The 23,925-nt window shown below is 44.7% G+C and overlaps 1 protein-coding gene and 1 long non-coding RNA gene across 9 annotated transcripts in view; one reads left to right on the top strand and one right to left on the bottom strand.

Moving 5' to 3' along the window:
- The window catches only part of LOC119177780 (putative thiopurine S-methyltransferase), a 428,663-nt gene that overhangs the window by 223,114 nt on the left and 181,624 nt on the right, over nt 1-23,925 (bottom strand). For 6 of the 8 annotated variants that reach the window (XM_075868630.1, XM_075868279.1, XM_075868504.1 and 3 more), the window contains one exon: nt 12,606-12,707. In XM_075868630.1, the coding sequence (XP_075724745.1) occupies nt 12,606-12,707 (102 nt within the window). Of the gene's footprint in view, nt 1-12,605; nt 12,708-13,060; nt 13,235-23,925 lie in introns of those variants that run through there. The other 2 variants (XM_075868366.1, XM_075868405.1) reach the window with 2 other exon arrangements.
- LOC142767851 (uncharacterized) lies at nt 21,649-23,018 on the top strand. The gene is made up of 2 exons (XR_012885135.1): nt 21,649-21,781; nt 22,492-23,018. It is a non-coding gene; the product is annotated as an uncharacterized LOC142767851 (long non-coding RNA).

The raw sequence follows: 23,925 nt of genomic DNA, 5'->3' as shown, positions 1-23,925 counted from the left end.
TCGCTTTTGTTGTCATCAATCCTTCATTATAGATAGATAGATAGATAGACAGACACACAGACAGACAGACACACAGACAGACAGACAGATGGACAGACGGACAGACAGACAGACAGACAAATAGACAGATAGATAGATAGATAGATAGATAGATAGATAGATACGCTTAAAGTCGCCGAAGTTTGTTAATGAATGCTTCGCATTTGAAAGGCAAATGTTTTGGACAGATTTCTAAGAGGACATGGTGGTGGCAACCGCCCGTCGCTTTGCTGTCTACACCTTATCACCTCTGGGGCAGGCACGCATCTTTCTCCGCGGGTGCGCACGCCTTCCTTCGTTTTCAAAGATAACTGCTAGATGCCGCTCGTGTGTAACGTGCCTCGATGCGCTCGTTCGCCTTCGCTGCACGGATCGAGATTTTCTTACGGAGCGCTTGCATAATACATATCACCACTTTTTTTGCGCAGAACATAGAATAAATGTTTTCTTCACTAACTCCACAAGCAAGACTATTGTTCTCCGATGACACTTGCAGAGAAACATGCATACACGGGGTCAATTTTTCATTCTCGGCGGCGAATCATCCTGATTCAGCAAAAGGGCAAAATGTAAGTGAACGTTGAAACAGTAAATTCAACTGTCTACAGATGGACGCGCAGTAAATTCCCGATCTTGGTGACCCAAAATTTGTGGGCAAGCACCTCGATTTCGCGAAGGGGCAAAATATAGTTAAAATTCAAAACAAGGTAGCACAAGTTAACCTCGGGGCTCACTATACTTTCAAGACGCTGTTCAAAAACAAAAGGAAAGCGAGGAAGTATCCCTAACTATTGTAGGGCCAACTTTCAACTGCAAAACAAAGAAACCCCTTCTGTAAAAAGCATTTCGGAACTGCATCAAAAAGAAATTGAAATGTCAAGAAATCTCAAAAGGTTGGTTGACCCAGAAACTGAATACGAAGCGGTTAAAAAACACACAAGATAAATCAAAACCTAAAGATCATTGAGACGATACAAAAACGAATAGGTAAGCAGGAACACATAGAAGAAGAAAACAAGCACTAAAAACAAATCGAAGTACCTTCTGAAACAAAGAAATTCAAAACTAAAATAGCAAGACCACCCTATAATTGATCAAAAGGCTGAAGGACATTCGAGGGCCCATGCAATTTGTCAAGCAAATGATGAGAACAAAAACCCTGTAGAAGACATAAATGCTGAAGACGAGCAGAAAAGCGAACTGAATGAGCACTCTGAAACGATTCGAAGGAGTCAACTAATGCAAGTGCACTCAATACTTCTGGATGCTTTGTTCAAATTGCAGACCTTAACACCAGAAAATGCAGAACTATTCGAAGGATTTATGAGACAGCGCAATGACATGGGTGAACAGCATGCAGCTGCCATTGAAAAAAAAACGCATATGTTCAAAGCAAACATGTAAACAGTGAAGATAGCGTACATGAGAAAATCACCCGTGAAGTAGGGCAAATGACTAAAGAAAACAGACTACTATCTGGTGACAGTGAACAATACCAGATACCAAGAACTGCTCTGTTGATTAGAGATCAAGAGAGAGAGGACAGTTATCAAGAGTTAAAGCGCGCTGTTCAAAGGAACTTCCTACCTGATTATTGCAGCCTTGGCGACGTAACACTGAATTCAATAAGAGGGCGAGCTGCTATAAAATCATACAACTCAAAAGGCTTGAGAAACCTAGCAAAGAATATCAGAAAAACAAAGAAACGAAGCATCCTAAAACGAGAATTTCAGGAGGAAGGAATCCTGAGCTCAAAATTGTTGGTATCGAACAGTGCACTCCACACAACGAAATAGCTCGTAAGCCAAAATTACATTCAGGAATGTGAAGGAGACATGAAGATCACCTGGTCATTAAGAAGCAAAGGGTCTAAACAAGCGACATTTTGCCTGGCATACCGTGAGACGGCAAGATAACTTCTCTGGAAGAAAAAAGCCCTGAGTTGATGGTCAAGGTGTCTAGTTTACGAGAACAGCTATATGTGCATGGGGCGCCAATTATGGCCACACTGAGAAACAATGCAGCACAGAAAATTCAATATGCACAGAATTAGGCCCTGGACATGCAGCCAAATATTGCACTTGGCAAGAAAAAAGGTGTCCTACTTGCTACAGAAATGAAGAAACTTATTCCGCACACTCGACGTGGGGCAGAGACTGCCCACACTTGAAATCTCAGTAAGAAAAAATGAAGAAAGATATCGGCTTTTAAACCCCATACCACATTGGCACCTTTATTTATACTATTGAATTTTACTTCACTCATTTATACTATTCAATTTTACTTCACTCAAGGACGACAACGAAGTGATTGCTTAGCAGAATGCTGTTCCAGTAGGTGCCCTCTTTTTTCACCTAGTTATAAGTGAACTTGGCGAATATCATATCCGTGTCCATCGGTGATGGACGTGGACCCCCACAGAAGTCCGCCAGATACGGCGGCATCGGCGGTGGCCGCATCCAGGAAGCGTACGGGACTCTACAATGACTACGACAGCTAGGGCCCTCTTGTTTACCCAATGAGCAGCGAAGAGCCTTCCGATGACGACGATTTTAAGCTGGTGCTGAGTCGTAAAGCGAAGAGGCGGAACGTCAGAACATCTTCGTCATCGAGTACGTTGAACGACAGATTGCCAAGGAGACCAGTGACAAACACTAGTCTTTTTGTCCCTGAGGTACCGGACGGTAACATGAAGCGCCTCAACAGACAATTTGTTTCGGTGATGCTGGAAGGACTCGTGCCAAACGAGATCACAGACATCAGAGTGAACACGAGTAAGAACGTATTGGCCTTTGACGTTTTACATGCTGCGGCACTTAATATACTGCACAACGTCAACGAGCTGGGGAGAATGAAAGTTCACTCCTACATTCCTGTGAGCTCTAACGTCGTCACTGGAGTCATCTACGATGTGAATGCTGCCTTTCCCAGCACCGAATTTGATGTTCTGGTCAAACCGGCAATTGAAGCCAGCGTCATCGCAAAAGTTGTCCGTTTGGAAAACTCACGCTGCTTGAAGATCATGTTCAAGGGCGACTCTCTTCCTTCACACTTAAAGGTGGGCCATTTTCGGCATTCTGTGCGACCTTTCGTACCGAAGCCCTTACAGTGTCACAAGTGCATGAAGCTGGGCCACGTGAGAAGCGAATGCGAAAATAAGACGGTGTGTCCTCGTTGCGCGGAAGCCCATTCTGCGGATGACTGCGAAGCAACTACCCCCGAATGCTCGAATTGTCATGGGTCCAATGCAGCTTCGTCCAAAGAATGCCCCAAAATCAAAAGAGAAATAGCGGTATTGAAACAAATGGTCAGAGACAATTCCTCGCATCGAGAGGCTGCCAGGACCGTCCGAAAGAGGCGTCATCGTCACCGCAGGTCATCAAAGAATGCCGCAGACGCTGCATCGACAGCGCCACTCCACCACCCCTTTCTTCCACCGCCCTTGCCTCCCAGACCGAAGGCGGCCAGCGCGGTCAACAAACCAACGAACAGCCATGTTGCAGATGAATCAGTTTGGCCTTCATTGCCGTAATCACAGACACCTGCAAATTCCTGCGCACATCGACAAATACATCCCTCCAGCCAGCCGCTGACAAACTTCCTTAGGAGAACACAGAAGTCATCAGAATGTTCCGAACACTCCTGGATGTCATGCGAAAGCTGTGCAGCAGCCTGAAATTTCGACTCACTCAGAGTGCGCTACAAGTACTGGATGTTCTAAGTCGAGTATCTGCGAGTCTCCAGTAGCAACCATGGCTCGAACAATTTTCTCCTTCCGCAACGAGGTCCGACAAGCGTCAATACTGCAGTGGAACGCGAGAGGCCTGAGATCCCGCATCTCTTCATTCCGTCAGTATATATTCATGAATCCTAATCCTATAATAGTTATATGTGAACCAAACGTGCAACAACCTCCTAAACTATCAGGGTATGAATCTTTCGTTTATTCAACGTGCAAGGAACGCAGAAAGGTGGTTGTTTACATTCGCACAGATTTCACATATGTGCATCACGCAGTTCAACCGCATGATGACAATCAATATGTCTGCTTACGTGTTAAAAAGGAAAAAGTGTCATTTACACTCATTGGTGTCTACATATCAACATACGGACGGTTTGAACAAGATCGACTACGAGACATACTGACAACAACTACGGGCCCATGGGTTATAACTGGAGACTTCAACGGACATAAATTAATCTGGGGTAGTTCGACGATCACCGCTAAAGAAAGAAACCTCGTGTCATTCGCCTCCAAGCACGACCTATGTTTCCTAAATGATGGCAGTCCTACATACCTGCGGGGCCTTGCGTACAGCAGTTGCCTCGATTTTACTCTGGTATCCAGAAACTTCCGGTCGCAAGTGCACTGGTTTTCAGACATCGAAACGCATTGGAGTGACCACATTCCAATTCATATGCGAAAAAGGGGTCTTACTAACTCCTCTCGTAGGACCACAACACAAAGAATTGATTGGTCCAAATTTCAGCGACTCATGGAAAATACATGCCGTGGACACCCTGACCAGAACTTGGAGGATGTCATCAAAGAGACAATGAGGGAAGCTTCCTGTCTCCTTCCGTTCACCGGCAAGCGTTCAGATTTCGACGTTGAACGGGAAAAACTGTGTGCGCTTCGCCGAAAGGTGGAAAGGAGATACAGACAAACGAAAGCAATATGTGGCTTGAGGCTGGCACGCCATTGGCTGAGGCTGGCATTGAGGCTTGAGGCTGGCACGCCGATTGCCATAGGGTGTATGCTATTTCTGCCACGCCCCCTTACTCAATGCCAATGTGGCAAGCTAAGGTACTTTAAATTGAAAAAAAAATTCACATCATGTCTGGAGACAACGGTTGTAGCCGAAACGCTGCGAAGAAGCTGACGAAATTTCGCTCTGTGTCCGAGATACAGAGCAGCATTCACCCAACATTCCAGGCATTCTCTCAAGCCTGTTATGAACGAAACACGCTAACGAGATGCATTAAGACGCGCAATGAGATCCAATGAGGCAATTCAGTTTCACCCCCATCGAAAAAAAGAGAACTGAGAACAAAGAAAAATTTAGGCTTGTGCCAGCTCCGTCAACGTGTTCTTTAGTTTTATCTCTGTGCACATGAATACATCCATTGAGCAGTTGGAGGTAAACTGTAGTTAGACGAAATATTCAGCGCCAGTAAACAAGAACGTTATAGAGATCACATTACAAGGCGCTGTTTTGTAGTCCCGTTAACCAACACGCCGAATAAATATCAATGGTAGAGTGTAGCATACGCAAACCCGCGACAGAAAGTAATGACACATCACAGGAGCCAAATATCGCGTGAACTTTAAATCCACGTTGATAGTATACGCAAGTATTGCAGCCTTTCAAAGCCTACAAAATACCAGCCACGTGCTTGGAAGGCACGCGAAGCATTGTGTACCAATAGAAAAATTAAAATATAGCAGAGCTTTTAAACAAACACAAAATAATTAGCTGATATATTTAGGAGACAAGAAACAACGGTATGTAGTAAAGTACGCTTTTTCTGGATATTTCACCTGGTTTGTCAAAACAGTAACAAAAAATCTTTCCGCAACATTTCCACCATACACTAAGAAATAATAAAATGCAGAAACCCGGCGCAAAAGTACAAACATTAGCCATGCTCGAGCTTTTGAAAGTGCACTTGTGTTTTCTATGGGTGCTTTCGCAAGTGAACTAAATTATTTGCCTTTCCATTAAGAGAACAGGCCAGGGACCGACGTTCTGCAGAAGCCGCGCATTGAAGTGGCCAATCGCTCAACACAGGCCACATTGAGTGCGATGTTCCCGACAGCGCAGGTATCGACTGCTTCGTTCGCGCTGATGAAGACAGGATTGCTAACGAGGAGTTGGCCGTTGAGGCCTTCGTAAGAAGCGTGTGCGAAAACTGACTACATCAAGAAACACGGCACAAAGCACTGCGTTATTTCGCAATTGAAATGCTCGCATTGTTGAAACTTCAGCTTTCCCCGCTGATTTTGCTGACTGACGTACAGACCAATAGACGGATGGCCTGTCAGGCAGGCGTGTGGTTGGACGCACCGGCAGACAGGCGCACGGGCGAGGTGTAGATAGATAGATAGATAGATAGATAGATAGATAGATAGATAGATAGATAGATAGATAGATAGATAGATAGATAGACGTTGAAACAGACACACAGGAAGATAGACATAAAACTTCGTTTGCATTTTATTAGCTAAGAAGCTCCTCAGACTTTCATTAAAACTGTGGGTAGGGGAAAAGGTGAAAGCTTGCAATGAAAAAAATTGGCAGATCCCACGTATAGTGGGAATGGTTGATTTGCGAAGCCCGAATTAGAAAGCTTGATGCCACTGAAAATTCAGCGCAACATTACGAGGTAGAGGTATATGATGGCATACCTGACTTTCGTGTCATGATTATCGTGTATGAATATGTCGTTTACCTTCATCTATTCACGTCACGTGATACCACGTTTAGTATATGTGGAGCTAGTGAAACGGCCGCGAGCACGCTATGAGCGTGGTATGTTGTGATGTTGCTACATAACACGCATGTCAGGATTGTCATGTTTGCACCAGTCATATATTTCGTCATGCATTGACGTCACGTAACACCAACGTATGTATATGTGGAGCTTGCAAAACTGCCACGAGCGCATCATGAAGGGCCCAATATACTCCAATGTAGCGTTGACACGAGCGCACGCTGGGCACAGTGACGCTACGTTAACGAAACGTGAGCACTCTATAGTCTGACGCCAGGCGCGACCGACGCGACCAGAGTCTGTCGGCGCGGCCCGCCGGCAACCGGCGCGAAATTCGTGCCGATGTGTGACCCAGACAACACTGCGTCACAGAACACCTACCAGTTTAGAGAACGAAAACTGTACCTTTGGGCTGTTGTATCAAAATAACATGCAAATACGTAGCGGTGGCGTGCTGAACTGCAATACCGTGAGGCAAGATGGCGCTGGTAGTACAATCATCATCAATAAACAGACGCATTTTTTTTTGCTGCAGGTGGGGATGTCTGCGGCTGCATCGCGAAGCTCGCTTCCTCTGTTTTGTTTTTTTTTCGTTGCTAAATTGCGCTCCTCGTCTTTAATTATCGCCAGGTGACCTAGGTGGCCTCGAACGGCAAAAACAACGTCATTCAAGTAAGGTTTGCATCGTTTATTGCGAGTTTTCAAGCCGGTACAATCAATGCATACCGTCGGGTCCGAACAAAACAAGTCACTCATACATAACGAAAGCTCTCAACCCATGTGTAAAGACTCCTGAAAGCTAACAAGCATATGCATATAACTGAACATCAAGATCGCTGAATGAACGTCGCTCTCATTGTGTTGCGCTGCTCAAGATTATTAGCGTGGCTTCAGGACAAGGGACCGATTCTGCCGTCAGATGCGGCGCTTGCCCTTTTGTGTTAATCTTGAAGTGAAGTGAATGCATAGTGTGGAATCGGGAAGGAAACTTTCACATTGCGGATAGATAGCTCTTGGAGTGAGAGCAATGTAGCTTTGCTAAATTTAATAAATAAACAAATGCGAATGCGCGCACTTCTGAATTCATTTCGCTCTGCAATGCTATGTTGAATACTTCACAATTGTGCAATGTCGCGCCTTGTCGACAGGGTAGGCACTAGATTTATTTCTCAGCCGTGAGCCCATATCACGGGCAATATGTATCTGTGTGATGGGCCTAAAATATTTCTGGCTTGGTACATTTATTGTTAGAGTTGATTTAAACAGTTACTACACCTAGTATTTTCGTCGCAGGTAATGACCGGTCTACTGAGTGTGCAGCGAATAAGTATGCTAAAGGAACACTTACGAAGTGTGTGCTTCCAATTCGAAAAGGCCCCATTAAAAAAATAAGCTTTAGGCATCCACTGTACAATTTGGTTGTTCGTACATCTTTGTTGGTGTTTTTACAGTACACTATCTGCTCAGCGCTGAGCACAATATCTTTTTTGCATAGACATATCGATAGAACTTGAGCACTCTCTTGCAAGCAAGCACTCCTGAAATCAATTGGTGGTACATGATGGGAATCTGTCCGAATACTGGATCAATAAAGGTCACAATTATTACACACTTGTTATTGGGTTTACTTTTTCAGTATTCTTGTGCTTGAAAGCTGAAGTTCTTTTCTTCCTGCTACTTTTAGTGGTTAGGACTTGAAATACGTACCATCTTGCAGTGAGGCTGTGGATAAGTCAGAATCATGTATGTTTGAACTACCAGTGCGATTTCCTAGATTTTTTCATGCCCGTAAGGCACAGAATTTCACTTCGTAGTGGTAGATACTATAGTTATGACAATTTAATTTAAACATAAGCAGATGAGCTCAAAGAAGTCTGGGACGTTTCTCTGCCATATGAAAAAAAAACTGTACTACATGCAATGAACACAATCTTGCTTTTCATGACAGGATTCACGTCTTTGAGGAAGCTGTAGTGCAAGTGCTTATCACCTTTATGATTTATTACTTTAAGAGCCCAATTAACATATGTGCATCGTGCAAAGCTAAAGCAATTGAGGGCAGCCTTATGAGCATTGGCACATATTTTGCAAACAGGTATAAGCTGAACACAGTTAATTAAGACAAAACAGTTCTGGGTGTTGTTCGTAAACCGTCACAAGGCACAACTAAATGTCGGAAAGCCTCTTATTTCCCCTCACAGTGGGGGTGTTCATTTTCCAATTAATAATTTCTGACGACTCACATGCCAAGTATGAAGTGATAGTGAGTCGTACGGTAGTGGGTAGATCTAAAATGATTATGGCTCCCAGGGGTTCAAACAAATGACATTGTGGCCTCAAATGAGACAAGACTGCTTATTGGAACATTTGCTTTGACATCTTAGGTTGAGAGATTTTTCATATTTCAAGCTTCCATCTTTTAGGGGTCAGTTTACTTCACCTGCCCAATTTGGAACTGATTCACAGCTGTGCTCGAGAAGTTGAGAGCTTGTGCAGCACGAGTTCAGCTGTGCGGCATCACAAGTGAATGACAAGGTGCCGAAAAGGTGGAATCCTTAATTTTGTTCGCTTAATTTAATGAGGTGCAAACATCTTGGCGAAACACACCGATTTGTTGAGGTGGGTACAGTACCTACGTCTAATGCTATGTTGTTTGTTAGGCTGTGTGTGCGGCTGCACCAAACCAGCACCGTCAGAGCCGAAGGTACAGGAAAGTCATGAACTAATTTTGGTGCTGTACCTCACCTGCGCTTTTTGAAATGAATGGCACGATTTACAAGATGCCATTGCTGCACCATTGAAACGCAGGGCGAGGTGCAGCACTTTGTTAAATGGATCATGTGGTGCAGGCGAATCGAACAAACCCTTAGCACACAAGCTTCTTAGCGTTTCACCCCCATCGAAATATGGCCACTATGACTGGGATCCAACAGTGTGTTGTTGAGCTCAGCAGTGCCACACAATCTAATAGTGCTACAGTTTCAACATTATTTCATTGTAGAATCAATGCCATGGTAGACAGCCAATGCTTGTGGCCAATCTAAAGCACCCCTCCACGATATGCGCAGCAAAACATTCACAAATACAGCATTACATGTGTGAGGTTCGAGGTGACCCGTTGTAGTGGACATTCAGATGTTTCAACGTGCTTGCAGAGCAGACATTCGGGGGTAGTCATCCTGTCGTTGCATGGCAGTCTGAAAAAACAAGTAACGTCATCAGATATCAATCCATGAAATCAATGCATAATCAATGCATGAAATTTTCCAAGTAAACAAATAAACTCAGTTATCTAGTAAACAGCAGTATTTCATACATATATCTAATGGTAACTCATAACACATGTATCTCTCAGGGCTGCTCCTTCAAAAGGCATGTCATGTACCAGGTTCGTTGCCCATTGTACACAGCTACTTCCATGTCAGGTGGGCCAGGTGGCCGTGGCAGTAAAACAAGCATTTCTCATTTATTTGACGCTTTCTTTATCACACTATAGCAAAACCAGACCCATAATTAGGTGATGTTTCTCAAACGCAACTGCCGTAAACTATTAACCAGTAGGTTTTTTGCACTAATATATGGGCTAGCTACGAAAACACATGCAAGGTGACGGTGATTTATTTGCCTTGTTTCGTCGCAACGGCCTGGTTGGTGTTACCTGGTGATAGAATTTGAGAATTAACTATTGAGTCAGTGACTCGTCCCCACGTGAAACCATGCCGCAAGTAACGCACGTTTTTCCGGTTACAGATTAAGACGTTAAACAATTTTAAAAATGAATATTGGAATGCGTTGCCACCGTGTGGCACCTACGCGGTCATTGGCAAAAAAAATAAATATGCTTAAATGAATCAACTAGCCCCGCAAGCAATCGTCCTTAGAAACCTGAAGTGGTTTCTACTCACCAGCCCGGGCTTGCAACGGGTGTTCATCCGATGAAAGCTTCAACGGTCGCTTCGTTCCCCGGATGTCACTTTAATTCCCTTCGCTAAAGCATTTAAACGAATCAAAATAAACAGAAGAGAAAGAGTGTGTTGGTCGGCAGAGGCTAGAAATATTTACAGCGAAACGAAACAGTCCGAGACACATCTGAACGTGTCGCGAGCCGTTACATACCGTCGCAATCGTTGGTCGCCACAAGCTTTGAAATGAGGATAATGATGTCAATAGGCTGCTGCTGACCTGTAGTCAGCTGGAGCAAAAACTATTACAAAAAATTGATGACGCAACACATGTTTAGGAAAATACTTGCCAGAAGAACAAGTTGTTTTTATGTGTAGCGGTAAGCAAAGATGTAGTATTTGATCATTTTAAAATTAAAACTTGGCCCCGACAAGGACGCGCCTACAAAACAGTGCAATAGCGCAAGTGAAGAGAGAGGTTAGTAGATCCACTCTAGGTGATTGAAGCAAAACCGCGCCGTGGTTGATTTTTCGGCCCTTACAGGTAATCACTTGAGCTTGAGAGTTTCCGGGGCCTGACTGCGTCCCCCTCATTTCATGACGGAGGGACGCCGGAAGTGCTGAAACGGTCTTGCGTTAAAGCCACGCAGCGCAGCGCGCGCTTGCGAGTATATATGGCTGGACCAGTGCCTGGCGTGACAACGCTGGCGTGACGCGACGAAATGAACGCCGGCGAGCACGCGCACCGCGTCACGTCGAAATGTATTGGCGCCTTGACTGTGGCACGTAGTCACGTTCTCACGTGACACGCATTTCATAATAATCATGTTTGCAGCAGTCGCATAACTTCGTCATTAATTACCGTTATGTAATACTAAATTTAGCATATCTGAAGCTATCGAAATGGCCGTGAGCGCATAATGAGTGTGACTTGTACTCATGTTGTTACATGAAACGCATGTCATGATTATCATGCTTGAATGTGTCATTTATCTATGTCGTCCGTTCGCGTGGCGTTATACCGAGTTTGGTACTTGTCAAGCTATCGAAACGGCCGCGAGTGCATCACGAGCGCATAACATAGCATGTAGTCATGTTGTTACATAACACGCACCTCATGTTTATCTTGTTTACACCAGTATCATACATTCGTCATCCATTCACGTCCCGTAATACCAAATTTCGTATAAGTGAAGCTAGCAAAACGGCAGCCAGCGCATCATGAGCGTGGCATATAGTCATGTTGTAACATGACACGCATGTAATGATTATCAAGTTTGCACAAGTCACATACCTTCTTCAACAATTCATGTATTGTAATACCAAATTTGGTATATGTGACGCAAGCGAAACGGCTGCGAGCGCATCATGAGTGCGACATGTAGTCATGTTGTTACATGACACGCATGTCATGATTCTCTTGTTAGGGTCTGTCGCTTGTGTTCGCCATGCAATCATGTCTTACCATACCAGTTTCGCAATATGCCAGGTGAACGAAACCACCTCAAGAGCTCCAGGACCATGAGATGTAAACCGTGACATTCATGGCATACATGTCATAATTTTCATGTCATGGCTTGTGAAATATGTTCTTCATACAGTCATGCTATGCCATACCAAGATTGGTGTCGCTACCGTTATCCAAATGGCCAGGGGAGGTAAAAGTCGTAGGCGGCTAGATAGATAGATAGATAGATAGATAGATAGATAGATAGATAGATAGATAGATAGATAGATAGATAGATAGATAGATAGATAGATAGATAGATAGATAGATATGCTCAAAGTCGCCGAAGTACGCTAAGAAATGCTTCGCATTTAAAACCGTTCTGTTCTAGCCATGAGGAACAAGCTGTTCCGCTTGGCGAAACGTCGGCTCGACACAACACCTGTTTCCTAATTTTTCTTCACTGTGTTTTAAAACACCCATACAAAACACACAAACAAAAAACGCAAAAAATGTACTGTCTAGTAACAGACGAACATGACATCTACTAAGAAAATGCATCTAGCGCTTATAACAGTAACCTCCTTAACCGCCCAAGAGTACTAAAGTAGTTCACTCTGTAAATAAATGTCGAGACAGTTTGGTACATCCGCGGAGGCTGTTTGCAAAGAGTGCTTTTACAGCTGTTCATGACCTATATTGAAGGCTACGTTTGCACTCACCTGTGAATACCGCTTCGAGTCCAGGGTGAGTCTTTCGTGGTCCAACGCTGCAGCCAATAGTCGTGGGAAGACAACTGTGTGTTCCCAGTAACCGGCATGACGCTGTGACAAATGGTGGTCATAAAATTATCAGTAACGCTTGGGGGCTTGGCGTTGGGGTTCACTACGAATGAGATGAACTTCGAATATTTCACTCGTATTCTTTACCGTTAGGAAAGCTGTTACCCCAGCACATGCACTGGATTACTATATGTTTACACCAACTAGCTCTGCCACAACAACAATCAAATCAAAATATATGAACCAAAGCTCTGGTTAGTTTCTTGATCTGTATAAAAAACTGTTCCATAGATTCTATGCATTTGTATCGCAGCATGTAGCAATGGCTGCGGTAATAGTGCTATTTAGTTCCATTTTCTCGCTCAGTTTCAGTAATTGCCTAATTTCCGACTTACGGAACACAACGATTTCCTACCAAGTTCGCCCAATCGTTCGTACAAGCACCTGCTCTGCTTCCGTACACCGTGGCTTACAGATGACCTCTGTGGTGCCTGTCGTTGCGTCTATTTGCGAAATAAAGCTGACATGTCATAAAGCTGCATCACTTGACCTCGTGACAGTTTCCGCTCTTTTACGTCATGGCATGCAGATATCTTGGTGAGAGCCAAACGAAGGTTGCTCTTTCACAAAGAAACAACGCATTTCTGATTGCGACACCGGTGCTTCGCTCGTTATCACGCACAGTACAGAGACCACAAGAGCTTTTGTTGCGCACCCGCACTCGAGCTGTTCCAGTTGGATTGCGTGTGCGCAGATGCGAACAGGTCAGGGCCGACTATTACAGGAGCCTAGCTGCCCACTGTTACCTTACGAAAGCGTGAATTTATTTTACGCCCTTTTTTCATGCACGTTAACGTCATTTTAATAGCTCATATCGGCAAATACAGTTTTTGTCCGAGTATACACGTGTGTTAATGCGCGTACTCCAGTAATGGTGTACAAAATACTTTTCGACATCCTCGTATTCGTTCTTATGTAGCACACTCCAAAAGCAAACACGGTATACAAACGCAAATGCTCAAATTCTGCATTGTTTTCCCGATAACGAGCTATTGTGCGCTTCAAATGCATTATTTGTCAGTTTTTATTTGTGCTTTTTTTGTTCGTTTATTGTAACCACTCCTGCAATGTCTCAAACATGAGACAGCAGTATCTGTAAAATAATAAATAAAAAATAAGGCATGGTACATCGAGTAAATCTCTACTGGTACATCTCTAGTGCCCACATGTATGCTTTATATATTATCAGGGGTGTGGGACTTTTTTTTTTTTCACTACACGGACCTTGTGGACGAACAAGGCATGCTTTCCACACGATTAGCCGAACGATCGTCTATTTGATCACTACCAAAGAAGTCTTCACTGTGCCATCACCAATCATCAGCGGAAACCTGCAGAAGCCTACCGCGATTTAGAAGTGCCGGCTGGGTGAATACTGAAGCTCCTATGAATTCGGCGAAAAATTCTCCCCTTTTGGAAAAGAATATTCTTAGTGTACTATGCGAAGTCCTTGATGCGATGGTTGTTCACTCATGAAGTTCTATGTACCATTATAAAAGGAGCCATCATACACATATTGCACAGAGAAACCTCCCTATTATTTTTTGTACTACACGTTACTACTAACACCGTCGACAAAAAAAAAGCATGGCACCGCGCCTTCCGATCGTCAGCGGCACCACGACAACTTCATAACATTGAAGCCCTCTCAATATAGCACTGATAATGTTCTCCAAAACCTTCTGTCGTTGTATTCGCAAGCAAATACGTGAAAGAAATCAAGAAAATGCCAGCATATCCGTGAAGTGCATGATGATGAGTGTGGCGAAGCGTCCGTGCATCCGTTCTTTCTTGCTTCGATCCGTCCGTGCGTTCGTCTGTGTGACCATCCGTGCGTTCATTTTGCCGTCCGTAGATCCGTTCGTCTGTGCGTCCAAGCGTTCTTCCTTCTGTCTGCGCGCCTTTCTGTCTTAGCGTCCATCCGTGCGTGCGTCCATTCATTCGTTGGTCCCTACGTGCATCTGTCTGTCTGTTCGCCCATCCTTCCATCCGTCATTCTACTGAATACTCGAAGCACCACCATCTCGAATCTTTTCATATTATGTTCACCATATAGAAGTACCGCCATCTAGCGGACATTTCAAGAACTAAAGAAGAGGTGGCACTCGCGCACTTTCTAACGGCCTGCACTTTGCGTCTACTACCCACCTTTCACCGGTTCTAGTTTATGACTATATATTAGTTCACTATATTCACGGCACTGCGTCCCAACTCTCGCAAATTCTTGCTAAAAGCAAAGAGGTTACGCCCAGCAAGTTTAACGTGGCAACCCTTTCTGGTCAGATGGTGCTCAAAGTGCGTCCTTCTGACACCAGTTTCTTTAATAAGCGTCAAATTCAAGGAATTCTTTTTTGCAGTTGAAGTCACTAATTCTCGTCTCGGTGAGTTATTTCATCTGGAATAACAATCTTTGCATTAATTATAAACGTGCGCGGGTTTCCTCCTCAAAGGATGCACCCGTGCCGATCCCCCAGTCCATTCGTGGAGGTGGCTACTTACAACAACAACAACAAGAACAACAACAACAACTACTACTACTACTACTACTACTACTACTACTACTACTACTACTACTACTACTACTACTACTACTACTGCTTCTACTACTACCACATACATCGTGAACGCACGACACACGGCTTACAGAACTTCTCCCCACAAAATAACTCTCAGTACAGCGCAATGATGTTATGCTGCAGCAACCAACACCAGCCATGGAAATAAGAATGCTTTCCTTTGTTTTTCTCTAGCGCATAGTGTGTTGAGTAAAAGTGGCTAATGCAGTCGACGTTGCACTACCTGGCTGAATTTTAAGAGTACTACAGGAAAGGAACGCTTGAACAAGCGTAGTATATTAGAAGTAGTTATTTTGTCAATAATAGAGCAGCATTAGGATTCCGCACATTGATCACACTCTAAGTGTATCACCCTCTATAGTGCCGCAACGGCTAGTAGAAGGGAAACGGGTGAAGTAAAGCGGGGCAATTTACGGCTGCAATGTAATAAAAATTATTTGATTGATATGTGGGGATTAACGTCCCAAAACAACTCACGATTATGAGAGACAGCGTAGTGGAGGCTTCGAAAATGTCGACCACCTGAGATTCTTTAACGTGCACCCAAATCTGAGTACTCGGGCCTACATTTCAGCCTTCATCAGAAATGCAGCCGCAACCGCCGGGATTTCGACCCGCGACCTGCGGGTAAGCAACCGAGTACCCTAGCCACTAGACCACCACGGAAGGCTGAAAAAGAAAGAAAATAACGCATTTTTGTTGTCTTATATATGAGTGATTGATGAAGGAGATTTGGCATAAAGATTCGACATGTATATTGATAGGAATTTATAGAATTACTCAAGTTCCGACGTCAGTAGTGTATGATTCATATTTAGATCCATAATTACATATAGAGACTTGGTGATTGTATCGACAGTTTTCGTCAGCTGTTTTGTTCACTCCAAGCTAAATGGCGCTACCACAACTAGACTGTCTCCCTACCAAGGATTTTGGCAGCGCTGCTTGATATGTATCGATCCATGTTGAGTCGTCTGCTCAGCGTTCCCATAGCGACAGCTCCCACGCAAGTATTCGCAGGTGCCGCCATTTTGACTTTTCTGGCAGGCCGGAAAAGTTCACATGGCTGCACCTGTGAATGCAGTTTTCATCTACCTTAAACTTATCACGTCCTCGTCTAGTGCTGTGCATGTGGCCTGCAAGTTCACAACCTACGCATTTATTTGATTTATATTTGCGTCCTGATGCTTCGAATGCGTTGCACTCGTCGGTATTTTGCACTGCTTTTAAAATTTTTTCTCAAATTCGGGGAGACAAGGCTCAGCAGGCATGGCTAAATAAATAGAAATTATCTCAGTAATGAAAAGGGAACATCTCTAATGCTTTGTCTGCCCCAGGATGAGATGACAAAAAGCGATGATTGATTTCATTATTTACTCATTGCTGAGAAGACAGTGAACGAGTAGCAAGTGCGAGGTTGGATCGAAGCGGGCGGTCACGTCTTCATTGGTTCTGCCATGCATGTTGGCATTATGATACGTACTGGCGCTTATAGCTACGGCTCTGGCGCTGGTTCAATGCGTTGGCTAGCGCAACTGGCTGGGAGAAGACCAGATATGTTTACGCGATCAACATGGCTGAACCATGCACTACCACTGCTTAAAATTTTCTAGAGGATTCCACAAACAAATTCGTCTTCAATCACCACGATCGGCGAGTAAATAACACCTCAATGATTGAAGTCGCAAAGGTTTTGTTCGTTATAGAACAGCTGGGTGCGTGAGTCAGGCCCTTCATATTGATCCCTCGCTACTTGCCTGACTACCGTATTCAGGAACATGCCTGTTTTCAGTCGCCATCTTAGAAAATTGTGAACATGACACTGCTTTTTCATAGATGTCTGCATGAGTGTGCGCAGGGTTCCCCATTAGAGAGCGTGGGAAGGTATGCTGCAGCAAACCCTCCGTCAACAATGAAGTGAACATTGCACCCACCTCCCATCTTGCGCCTGCCTATGGCTGTCTATACGTTATAATTGTTTAGCCACGACCTTTCTTACTCCGCGTATGAAGCCGTAACCGCAGAATGCTCCCTAAAGCCCATCGCTGGCGTGTGATCACCTGTTTATTTTTGAAACTATAACTTTCAGAATATCTACCGAAGGATCAATGTAAGGCAACCCTCCACTGTGTCTTTGCAAAGCAGCATTTCTTTTCGAAGTAGTAAAACTGCTTGAGTTTTTGCTCGAATGATTTCAGTGAGGAGAACGTCTTAGTTAGACATTGCAGGTTTTAATATGTGAGAAAGCTTGCAGTGCATAAAAGCTGAAACAAAGTGATGAAGAAACAAAACACTCGATGCTACCCTTATCTGTGCGATGTATATAGTACTGCCAACTGGCTGTTCAAGCGATCTTTGTAAGATATATTGCAAAATGTGCTTTCGTTTCATTTTCATGTTACTTAACCATTACAATGTAACTGTTGCCTTGAGAAAAACGCTCCCGAATGACTGGCAACTATTCGGCTAATTTTAAAACGTTTCTTTGAGATTTCCTGCACAATGTGAACATAGAAGTTCGTTCTGGAGTCCACCACACCGAATCAGTGGCTACGGTGCTTGGCTCCTGTCCCACTGGTCACGGGTTTGATCTCGGCTGAGGTGGTCACATTTCGGTGGAGGCAATATCGCATATGCTGGTGTACTGTGCGATATCGGTGCATTTTGAAGAACACCAGATGGTCAGAATTTCCGGAGCTATTCAGCCACGGCGTCCATCGTAATTATATCATGGTTTTGGGCCATTAAACCCTGATATTAGTATTAAAGTTGTTATGGCGCTTCCGCGGCCGCTAGCGATGACACTAGAATTTTCGACGATACAGTCGTGTATAAAGGCCCGTGTGCTTGGCCGCTTGTCTGTTTTTATTAGGGAGTTTTAGAATAGCGCACCGCGAGCCCTTGTGGTGCAGTCGCTGCCAGGGCGCATGCGTCGTAACAAGAATCGCCGTTTACGTTCGTGGCTCGCCCTCAGAAAATCCGAAATAGACGTCACACGATGGAGTTTTGCGGACACGCAGCACCACCTGTCGACGCAGTTTTGAGTAGTACAAAGCCCGACTCCCTTGCACAGTTCGCTGCGCAACTAGGTGCAACTACAGCGCACGAAACTACAACTGATCAAAGTATCAGTCATTTGTACATTGAACACTCAGAAACGGAGCTACGAATTTCTCTCCGCTACTCGGACGCGTCACTGAACCATCGTGAAGTGCTTGCTGGTTCACTCGCCTGAATGACCGTGAAAACAAGAGCAGACGCAGCAGCTCCAGGATCTACAAAAAAGACCCTATTCTGTGCCACTGTTTTGTTCTGAATTGCCAAGGACGTAAATGACCTCAGTTTTACTGATTTCCACAGCTTTAGCGAAGCAGAATTGCGGGATTGCTAAGTACAGGCGGTTGCAAATCTGTTGGCTAGGTGAATTACTCGGGTTTTCTACAGCTGTTCGCTTTAGTAAGTGTGATGATGTACGTCTCCTATTATTGTATTGAATAGCATTGACGGAGAACCGTGGTAACTTTTATTATGAAGCTTAACAGACTCTCTGGCCGCGGTGCGTGAGGTACAACCGTAGACAGAGGACGCCCCCCCGTGGTTGGCACGTCACACACGTTGCCACCACCGACAATGTGAAGATGTTGCCACCACAGAGCATTACGCACGTAGGGCTTTGAAGGTTCTAAGTCGTGGCTTTAACTAGGAATTAACTAACTAGGCACGTCGGAGTGCTCGTCTCGAAGTGGATGTCATGCGATGCTCACTTGCACTTAAATTGCCAGTTGCAGCACGCCGAAATAAATAAACAATCTTTGGCATTGTGCCCACTTTTCATTTTCGTGAGCTTCCTACTTTTATGAAGCGAGGTTGGATGGAAAGAAGAAGATTGCCAGGTCCTTGATTTTCTGGAAACCGCGCCTCAAGACTAACGAAAGAGGAGGGTCTATGCACATTCGCTTGTGGATAGCTCTCTCTGCACTACCCATTTTTGGCCGGCGTGGCGATGTGGGTGCAGGTAGCAGCGTTTTTCGCAGCGCCGTCTGGGCAGAGTCTGCCTTCTATAGCGTGCCGCGATCACGGCTCATGAGGCCCTGAAGTGCTGTGTGAAGCTTCCGTGCATTTGGGTTTGCGGTCGGGGCGAATGTCTCTAGAATTTTCCTGAGGGTGTGAGGGTGGGGTGGTGTGAAACGTTATTCTTAAACTTATATGGCGCCCACTATTCCCGCAACGCCCATCGCGCCTGCAAACGTTATTCTAAAACATTGGGAGACTCTTATGCTTGGCTTTCAAGAGCTGAATGCGATTGCAAAATCCGGCTCCTAGAGCGGCCTCCAAGCGGTAAGTGCATACATAATAATCTGTTTTGTTACACACACACACACCCACACACGGTAGATTGTATCATCGTGCGAATGATACATACAGGTTTTTGATCTAAAGAGAGAGTAGCATGACCTCCAAGATACACGCCGTGCACTTGCCACCTTGGAGGCCATAAAGAGCCTGACAATGCCTCACATTATCTAGCATTTCTAGCATTATCTAGCACATTATATGGCATTTGCTGTTTGCTCGATCAACGCCTCTGGAAAGGCATAATATATTTCCCGCTAGATGGACTTAGTTTTCCATTTTTACAGCTGTTTGAAAGTTAACGTGTGTTTTTAGGTGTTTTAGCGGCGATGGCTGCACTATCCCGATCTTTTTTGACGTAGTTCGAGGCCTTCCAAATGCGCCTACAATTCGCCGAATGGATTCGTTTTCATCGTGACACCTGTCGAACAAAATGCGTTGAAGAGGCCCTGAAACACTTTTTCAGGTAACCATAAAATTACTTCACTGGAAGAGTTCATTGCCTCACAAGTTTAACGCCGCAAAAAGTTTACGACTCCGTCCAGTGCGTATGGAGTTACAAAGGTTTGTCGCAGGCTGCGATTGTAATCTCACTTCTTTCGTCTCTATCAAAGCACTGGTAGCTAAGCAGGGAGGGGTGGCAGGGGAAAAGAAACTACAAGACACACGCCTCGTGACCTTGAGCATTTATTTCTTTTTTCTTGGAATGCTCGGCTTTTCCAGTGTGATCGCACGCGTGGACAAATAGCGGCCTCCCGCGGTGATCCTTTCAACGAGTATTTTCGCTCACGGAAGAGTTTTTGCTCACAAGCGACGGGCCAAACGAAAACGGCGGAATATCTGTTACACAATTTCTCTAACGCTATCGCGGTAAAACTCCTTATTGACGGCCGACGCGCTTTTCACCGTTATCAGTGAACCTACGGCGCAGCGTGTGTGGTTCGCTTGCAGTTAACTTTGTTTCCCCGCGAGAAGTTCGGTCTAATAAAGAGTTAGGTATTTCTGGATTTTGCTGGCATCTTATGCGTCGTCACGACCACGTGGGAATATAAATAAGTTTGCTTTATCTATGACCTCTAACAGACACCATGAGCACTCTATTTTTTTATAACGACGTAATAAAGCACCCACTTTTAACAGTTGTAATTTCAGCAGAATGAAATGCAGCGAAGGCACCGTTTCAGCAATAGTGGTCGCTTGTTGGGATTTTCCATGCTGTACCCGCATATGATGACCCCATGAAGTCGCTAGGCTGAGTCAAAAAAACTTACGTATGGGCCCTCGAAATGGCTCGCGATAGCACGAACAGTTTGAAGGGGCCCACGAATAATTTTCCATGTTTTCAAGGAATTTTTTCGCTATCGCAGTTCATTGCCTATGGGGCTAACGGGATGTTCCGCGCACTCTATGCGATTTCTCTCGCCAGTGAGCGCGCTAAAATGTACATGGTTGTTGAATGACAAGAGGGCAAGAAGCGACGTGCATGCGTCAGCTATGACCTTCGAGATAGAGGCAGCGGGTTTCTCTCCGGCGGTGGCAATCGCACGGAGGCGGGACAATTTTATAGATACCCTCTTCTCCTTCGCACTAATCACGGCGCTCTCCTCTGGGGGTCGCACGAGTTGAGAAAAAAATAATTATGCGCTTTTTTTATATAGCGTTACCCCCACTGATTTATACATGTCAGCTAAAGGTGTACGAGAGGCAACGTGCATGTCTAGGGCGCATTTATACCCAAACGCGTTGTTTTGTTTCTTTTTTTTCTTTTGCTGTGACTTTAAAAGTGCGATGCCTCAGCAAAAAATGCACGTGTGCTGGAAACGGACTATACTTCGGACTTTGCGGGCTATACATAGCATGTAGGCGCTGGCGAAGGAGTACGAAAACAGGAGTGACTATGGACCATTCAAGAAATTGACGCGTGCCACCCAAACTACCTGCAAGGCACTATGGGAAGCCGGAGCGCCGGCGGGGTGTCGTCTGCTCGAGGAAGAGTCGGCTCACCTCGTTTTCCGTAGCGCGCGGGCGTACAAAGGCAGCCTTGCGGGATTATAGAGCGTGATAACCCTGCTTCAATCTGAAATCACAGAAGAAGCACAACGCAGAGCAACATAAAGTCAGCAAACGGTAAGTATTCTTGACTCATAAGAGACCCTGGAGAATGCTAACGTACCAGCGAAAGAGCCCCTAAATTGGAGACATTACTCGGCTTTAGTGACGAACCCCTTCACTTCTATGGTCGTATTTCCACGTAGCCAAAGCTTTCCTCTTTTGTTTTATTTTCACCTTTACTATTAGTACTTAATGTTAGGCACTATCACTTGTGATATGCTACCGCGCGATACATGGTGAAAAACCCTGGCACTTCGCGCATGATAATTAATGTCGAATTTCAACCCCTATAAATAGGTTCGAGCTTCACTTTGCTGGCACATCGGAATCCTAATTGCCTATTTCAAATGTTGCGGATGGGAAACTGCGCTTGGGACGCTGAGATTATAGTAAAAAATAGCTACCAGCACGCCCATAGAGCGGCCATCATGGTAATACTGTCAGGGTGGAGATTACATAGTTACAGCTCAATGTCGCACTTCACAATGTGACAATATTCTGCACATTTGCGAAACGGCATAAAACATGCCGTCTCTTTGTGGTTCCTGTTAAGAACTTGAGAATTTTCGACCTGACTGCACAAAAGGTAACAATGCCATCATATAACAGAATGAGCATTAGTGTGCACAATTTACTCAATATTTTATTTCACTGTTTGAGCTCCCGTTATTCCTTGCTTATAGTTTATCTATATGCTTATTTAACGATTTGTCGTTTCGATGCAGATGGCTCTTCAAGCTGCAGAAAACATACAGCCGTTCCTGTTACTTTTGCCAAAACAGCCATGGACAGAACATCGGAAGGACTCACCACTGGCGTATTCAGAAGGAAAAATTCTGCGGAATAGAGCTTTGTAATGGTGGTAATAAGCACTCAGTGTCTGGGCGCAGTATGTTCTAGCCAGAAAACGTTGATAAGTAATGCTGTTCAAGGCTGTTAATGGCAAGACTGTGGCTTTAAAAGCAATGGTGGAAGCCTTATTCAGTGTTGAAAAAAATGTATAAAATACTGCAGCAGCGCTTACATCAGTTGGCAACGTTACCTGGGTGCGAGTGTCACTTTTGTATCCGTAATATTGAAACTACAACTAGCACTATTTGCCTTGACACAGGAAACCCCCATAAAGTAAGGTCCGCGAAGCCACAATACGGGAGACCTCTAAATAGGTTTATTTTGAATAACAAGCAGATACGAATGAACATAACCAAGCGGCAAACAGCAAAATAAACATCAAGTGGGGCTGCTATAGGGACTTGCAGTATTTTTATATGGATTAACCCAATAGGACCTAAGGGTGACAGCCACCCTTGTTTTTATTTTATTGAAATGGTTTGTTGGTTCTTCCCACACCTATTCGAAGGTTTTACTGCACCGAAAGTGGCTTTGCACTGGTTGTATGAGCGGAGACATTCCAAACATTTAGTACCTCACCAGCAAGGTTTTTCTTGGCCTCCGTGATTGGTGGGCCAATCCCACAAGCAGTGCAAAGCGATGATGTCGTCTGATGACGTGATCATTATACCATCATGGTGACTTTACTTACTATGTGTAAGGTCCAGAACGTCACATAATTTGTAAGGTGTGTGACCTTACACTTCCATTGATTCATGATGTTACGATGATGTCCTATGGTGACGCGATCACGCGATAATTATCGCGTCACTCTTGTTGACGCCACCGCCAGGGGATACCATAGGTACCAATGGAAAAATTTTGTTTTTAGGTGAATAATGTAGGTGCATTATCAAACGTTAAACTTAACCGTTGGCAGTCCCGCGTCGACGACGTCGAGTAATTCGAAAAATCATCACCCGTTGACTACAACATATATGCCGTCAGACACCGTCGAAAATTGTGACATCATTAAAACGTCGTGAAACTTCCCGTGATCACGTCATTGCGTGATATCCGAGATTGGTCAAGGCGGTCTGATCATGAAGGCAATGCAAAACCTCGTTATGTGCAGCAATTTGTTGAAAGGTTATGTGGACGTGGCGGACGTGGGCATCGGCAGGGGCCTCGGCCTGCAAAAGGGGCGCTTACCCCAATCAAGGCACACCAGCACTTGCCCACGACGAAGCTACACCAGTGCTTTCCCCCAGCCGCGATGAAAGACGGGTTCGCACCCATGGTATCACCCAGCTGATACCCAAGGACTG

Source organism: Rhipicephalus microplus, chromosome 1, assembly GCF_043290135.1.
Source record: "Rhipicephalus microplus isolate Deutch F79 chromosome 1, USDA_Rmic, whole genome shotgun sequence".
In the NCBI taxonomy this organism is placed as follows: Eukaryota; Metazoa; Arthropoda; class Arachnida; order Ixodida; family Ixodidae; genus Rhipicephalus; species Rhipicephalus microplus.
Note: the sequence above shows the minus strand (reverse complement) of the source record. Positions and strands in the feature narration are given on the sequence as shown.